We start from the raw sequence: 6041 nt of genomic DNA on the forward strand, positions 1-6041 counted from the left end.
TTATGACGTTTATAATGACAATACACCGGAGTTTGTGATTATGACATGCATATCAGGGCCGTATCACGCGCCCAGGTGGCCGGTTGAATATCACACGTCCGGGTGGGTGTCAGTTTGACCCTTTCCCGCCCCCGAGATCTCACACGCGGAGAGATCTTAAAACACCACGTTCGAAGGGTGCGTTGTCCCGCATTTGAAATCACTGGTGTCAAAATTTAAGGCTTTTAGGTCATCACTTTCTGGTTGAATGATGTCAAAACATGGTCAAGCTGCTTTATTCAAACTGTTTCTGTTTTATCCTGCGTAACTGTTGCATATACGTTGATATGGGAGCTAGACAAGGAACTTTGTGGATGCTCCTGAAGGCATGTCTTTACCTATCTATAAACTCCAGATTGCTGTCCAAAGTGCTCGCAGACCTGCTCATGCATCCGCTTTGAACCTAGAGACCCGCTCTAAGCAAAAGGTCACTGGTGGTTATTTTAAGGTCAGTGGCCTTTTCGACCTTATGTAGACCATAAGATTGAACGATTTTCTCGAAATCGCCGTCGTTGACAGCCATTGCCTGACTCATCTGCCATATGACAGAGGCTAATTGTACTGAATCGCTCATCGTCTATCTCAGCCCCTCCCTCACCCACTCCCTGAACCCCTCTCATCCCCCTCTCACCCCTCTCACCCCTCTCACCCCCTCTCGCTGCTCTCTCAGCCCTCTCTCACCCCTCACATTCCTCTCTCACTCCTCTCTCACTCCCCTCTCGCCCCTCCCGCATCCCTCTCACCACTCTCTCATCCCCTCACCCACCCCTCTCACCCCTCTCACCTCTCTTTCACCCACTCACCCATCTCTCCCCCTCCCTCTCCCACTCACCCATCTTTCACCCTCCTCTCTCACCCCTCTCTCACAGCTTTCTCACCGCTCCCATCCAGGTGAGCACGTGCCTGACGCACGGTAAGCTGGGTGGCTCGCCGGCCTCGGCCGAGCTGGTGCTGGAGACCCTCACCTGCTGCTTCGGCGCCGCCGAGCCGGCCCAGCGCCGGCACGTGCTGGGCGCTGCGCTGGTGCTGGGCGTGCTGCTGGTCAACCATCGGCGCACGGACGCCGGGCGCCGCCAGCTGGGCGTCATGATGGACAATCTGCAGGTGCGGAGAGCGGGGGGAAGGGGGGAGGTGGTGTGATTTGGTCTGGTCCGGTCTGGTCTAGCGCGGGTTTGAGGAGTGTGTGACTTGTTTAGTGGCGTTGGGAGCTGTTGGCTGTGTATGTCGCTCCTTTCCTGATAAGTCATACTCGCCGAGGTGCGAAGATAAGACAGTAATATTAGCCTTATTCCTCGGAAAAAAAACAGGGGAATGGAGATATAGTTGGGTTGATATTTCGGCAACACGCCGTTATCGAAACAATAGCAGAAGTGAACGCACTGTTGCTATTGTTTCGATAACGGCATGTCGCCCGAAGTATCAACCCAACTATATCTCCATTCTCCTATTTTTTCTTCCGAGGAATAAGGCTATTGCTACCATATTGTCTATGTGAATCATGTTCCTTGCTAATGTACTGAACAATTTACGTAACTCGCCAAGGTGCTCGAAAGTCCTTGCTGTCCCCACGAGATTACTAAGCATCTTTCAACTATCTTATCCTATGCTATTGGAGACCCTTGGAAGTTGGAGAGTCCTGCGAAGTCCTGGTTTGCTATCGCACTGTACGTTTTTTGCGAAACAGGTAGCGATTATAAATGGGAAACGCATCACTGATGAGGCTCCAAGTGTTACCTGCAACAACCTGTCTTGCGCAAATGTGCGCAGACCGACCTGATTTGGGCGGGTTTGTATTGTGTAGTGGGGAGAGGAGGGAACGGAGGGGCGATGACCCTTGTGTGCCTCCCGTCACATGACAGATATTTGACTTGTTGCTCTCTGTCTGTTGTAAGCCCTCTGCCGGCCTGCAGAATGTGTTTAATGCATGCCACACGTGTGCTTGCCGTATTGTTGGTTTGACCTGCTGTGTCTGATCGCCACGGCCACTGTGCCGACCTTCCAACGCCCTATCCTGCTGCGTGGGACGTGCTGTTCGTGGCCTGCTGTGTGTGACATGCTCTCCATGACCTGCTGTGTGCGACCTGCTGTCCATGGCCTGCTGTGTGCGACCTGTTGTCCGTGGCCTGCTGTGTGTGACCTGCTGTCCATGACCTGCCTTGTGTGTCCTGCTCTCCGTGTCCCGCCGTGTGTGACCTTCTGTCCGTGCCCTGCCGCCGGTAACCTGTCCGTGCCCTGCCGCCGGTGGCCTGCCGTGTCTGACCTGCCGCGCGCTGTCGCAGCTGGAGGCCAGCGACTCGGCGGCGCGCCTGCTCAGGTTCGCCGTGGACTCGGCCCGGTGGCTGCGACCGACGCGGGAGACGGCGCCGGCCCGCCCGGCGCCCGACCCCGGCCCGGCGCCGGAGCTCAGCGTACAGGTCAGGGCAGGGTCTGGACTCCGGCAGGGACACCGGACCGGTGGGGCTCAGATCATGCGGCGCCGGGCCGGCTGCCAAACGTACAGGACTCGGTGTCCGGGCCGGGGCCGGCGCCGCCACTGCCGTCAGTCTCTTACGTTGGAGTCCGGCGCGCGGCGATTTTTGCGCGTTCCGTCGGCACTCACCCCTCTGCGGCGTCGATGACCGTAGGGGTCGTCCGCCTCGAGAAATAGTACCTTGTACTGAAACCTTGTACCTTGAAAAAATAGTACCCTGTACCCTGTATCCGTACTGAAATCCGTCTTATCCCACTCTGCCCATCTGACCCCCGTTCTCCCCCGTCGCAGGCGTCCAACCTGACGCTGTGCTGCGTGACGGGCGACCACTACGCCGCGCTCCGGCTGGACACGGTGGCGGTGGAGAGCGGCGCGCTCCTCACGGCGTCCGTCGAGCGGGTGGCGGTGGGCGTGGGCCGGCCGGCCGCCGCGCCGCCGCTGCCCTGCCACAAGGGCGCCGAGCTGGCCGACGCCGCGTGCCGCGTGGCGCGCTGCCGCGTGCGCGGCACGCTCGGCCGCGAGCTGGCCGCCTCCGTGCGCGACTCGGTGACGCTGCGATGGAGCCCGACAGCGCACCGCCATCTGAAGAGAGCGCTGGACGCGGCGGCGGGCTGGGCGGCGCTGGTGGCGGCCGGCTTCCCCGCGTCGGCCGCCGCCCCCGCCGCCGCCGCCGACGCCTCGCCGCGGCCGCAGACGAAGCTCAGCCTGCGCCTGCGCGCGGAATTCAGCCTGGAGGCGGCGCTGACGGCGCGGCGCCGGCTGGGCGTCACGCTGGCCGAGCTGGCGGTGACGCGCGAGAGCGGCGTGCTGGCGCTCAGCTCGGCGGAGCCGCGCGTCCTCTTCGACGGCCACCCGGTGCTGGTGCTGCACGCGCTGAGGGTAGAGCGCAACAGCCGTAACGCGGCCGCCGCCGCTCGCCGTGCGCCCATCGAGGATTTCGTGCTCAGGTGGGTGCTGCCGAGGAGCCGTGGGGCCGCAGGGCTGGAGCTGTCGGCTCGAGGGATGACCCAACCCGCGGCCACGTCTTGGCGTCCGGCGCGGATAGTCGTCGTCTCCCGGCCGTATTGTGTACGGATCGCTGTGCTGCGGTGGGGTATGACATGTTCTGGCCGTTAATGATGCGTGCTCTCTCACTGGCCGATGTCCGTTTGTTCCCACAAAGCTTGGCCTGCGGTGATGTCTGGCGTGGTGAGATATAAACCCGGCTTGCGGCGTGGTGCAGCCTGTTGGCTCCCGCTCGCAAACGTCACACATGGACCCCGCAGGGCAATGAGCCGCCTTTTACCCCCTCCTCCCATCCTCCTCGCAGAGAGAACGTGTGCTGGGAAGTGAGCCTGGCCCGGCTGGAGGCCTCCGTGCCCTACGGCTACGACTTCTCGGGCGCCTGGAACGAAGAGTTGCTGTCGGCGGTGCGCTGGCTGAAGCGGCTGCACGGTCGGCCCAGCGGCCCGGCCGGCGCCGACAGTCCCCTGCCGGCCGACCTCTGTGTCAAGGTCAGTGTCTGAGCCGACCTCTGTGTCAAGGTCAGTGCCTGAACCGACCTCGGGGTTAAGGTCAAAGTCTTAGATGACCTATGTGTCAAGGTCAGAGTCTGAGCTGACCTCGGGGTCAAGGTCAGAGTTGGAGCCGACCTCGGGGTCAAGGTCAGTGTCCGAGCCGACCTCTGGCTCGAGGTCAGAGTATCAATTGACCTCGGGGTCAAGGTATTGTCTGAGCTGTTCATGACTGCGTTTCATCGCGCCGCTAGTTCTAGCTCTAGAGTCTTACATCACGTCTGTGTGAGATGTGAGGGTCAGCTACCCAACCACCTGCTGAGCCAGGGTCGTGAACCTCCACGCTTCATACGACACGTGTCATATTCAAGGTTGTCATTAGTAGCTGTCGGTAGAAGCAAACGTACAGTGTGCGTGTGCGTGCGTGCGCGTGGACGCGTGCTTGGGTGCGTGTCAGTTCTGTGTTTTCTTACCAGACCATTGAAAAACATCAATGCTCCTATGCCAGCATAGTGTCGCGATGACCAAAACCAGTACTTAAGCCCATCTAAACTTCCTCTTCCTCCATCGTCAGATATAGCACCCCTCGACAGAGCTATGCGTCGATCTAATCATCAAAGCCGGGACTTTAGAATCCACTCTGCCCCCGCCGCCAGATAAGCACCTCTCGATGGAGCTGTGCGACGATCCTTTTGAGGTCAAGCTCCGTGACAACTACGAGCTGCTGGAGGACGAGTATCACGAGAGCATGAAGCGACGGCAAACGCTGGACGTCAAGATCGAAGGAGCAGCGTCGGCTACATGGACTGCTGCAGGCCAGGAAGGTACGCGTGGCACGGGACTGTTGATAGTCACGGGTCTGGTGGTGATTACGGGTCTGGTGGTGGTGACGGGTCTGGTGGTGACGGGTCTAGTGGTGATGACGGGTTGGTGATGACGGGTCTGGTGGTGGTGATGGGTCTGGCGGTGACGGGTCTGGTGGTGGTGACGGGTCTGGTGGTGATGACGGGTCTGGTGGTGACGAGTCTGGTGGTGGTGACGGGCCTGGTGATGATGACGGGTCTGGTGGTGACGGGTCTAGTGTGACGGGTCTAGTGGTGATGACGTGTCTGGTGGCGACAGGTCTGATGGTGGTGACTGGTCTGGTGATGGTGACGGGTCTGGTAGCGTTGACGGATTTTGTGGTGTTCATTGGTCTGCTGGTAGTGACAGGTCTACTGGTGCTGGTGGGTCTGGTACTGTTAGCATGTCTGCTAGTGTTGACATCTACTGGCATTGATAGATGGCATGGCGTTGGCATGCGTATTGATGCTGACCGGCGGGACGCTGCTGTCTGGGGCCGACAGTGAGGAGATATTCTCGGTGATAACGTGTCCGCGTGCGGCTGCTGGTCGGATGGTGTTGGCTGGGTCTGTCTGAAGGTCTGCGTTAATGGATCGTCCGGTACTGAAGTATCTGCTAGTGTTGGCGGATATGGGCTCCTGTTTTAATCCAGCATTCTCTGGCTGTCGCGGCAGCCTCGGTGACCTTGTAAAGACCGCACCACCAGGCAAGATCCCCTTTGACCCTGTGAACACCCCCATCCCCACTCAGAAGTCCCTGCGCCGCCGCCGCAGGTGGAGAGCCTGTACAGTCAGCTGCAGCAGCGGGACGCCCAGCTGTTCGTGCAGCGTGCGCAGAAGATGTACCAGGCCGACTCGCCGATGCGCACGCGCCTCTTCCTCTGGACGATGGAGGGGCTGGAGGTGGCGGCGCTGGCTGACCCTAGTCTGCACGGCCGGGACGCGTGCGTCGCCCATCTGCGCAACATCGACCCGCTCACCCCGTGGCCGGAGGATGACATACAGGTGAGACGCACCCAGTGGCGACGACAGGGAGGAGGGGGGGGGGGGGGGGGTAGGCTGACAGTAAAGGGGCGTGATTGGTGTTTTGGTAACGTGATTTGCGTTTTGGTGAGGCCATTGGTGTTGTGATGACGTCATTGGTGTTTTGGTGACGCCATTGGTGTTTTGGTGACGTCATTGGCTTTTTGGTGGCGT

At 60.0% G+C, this 6041-nt stretch overlaps 1 protein-coding gene across 1 annotated transcript; it reads left to right on the forward strand.

Moving 5' to 3' along the window:
* Nucleotides 1-3307: 3307 nt before the first annotated feature.
* Nucleotides 3308-5849, forward strand: LOC119104851 (protein KIAA0100-like; the record flags this gene model as incomplete). Its single annotated transcript, XM_037228578.1, is given in 5 exon segments — nt 3308-3456; nt 3819-4002; nt 4659-4786; nt 4788-4826; nt 5619-5849. Coding segments are annotated over 3 exon segments (384 nt in total), but the record flags the coding sequence as incomplete, so codon positions are not given.
* Nucleotides 5850-6041: the final 192 nt, after the last annotated feature.

This window comes from Pollicipes pollicipes, unplaced genomic scaffold (assembly GCF_011947565.3).
Source record: "Pollicipes pollicipes isolate AB1234 unplaced genomic scaffold, Ppol_2.1 Scaffold_6052;HRSCAF=7182_pilon_pilon_pilon, whole genome shotgun sequence".
Taxonomy (NCBI): domain Eukaryota; kingdom Metazoa; phylum Arthropoda; class Thecostraca; order Pollicipedomorpha; family Pollicipedidae; genus Pollicipes; species Pollicipes pollicipes.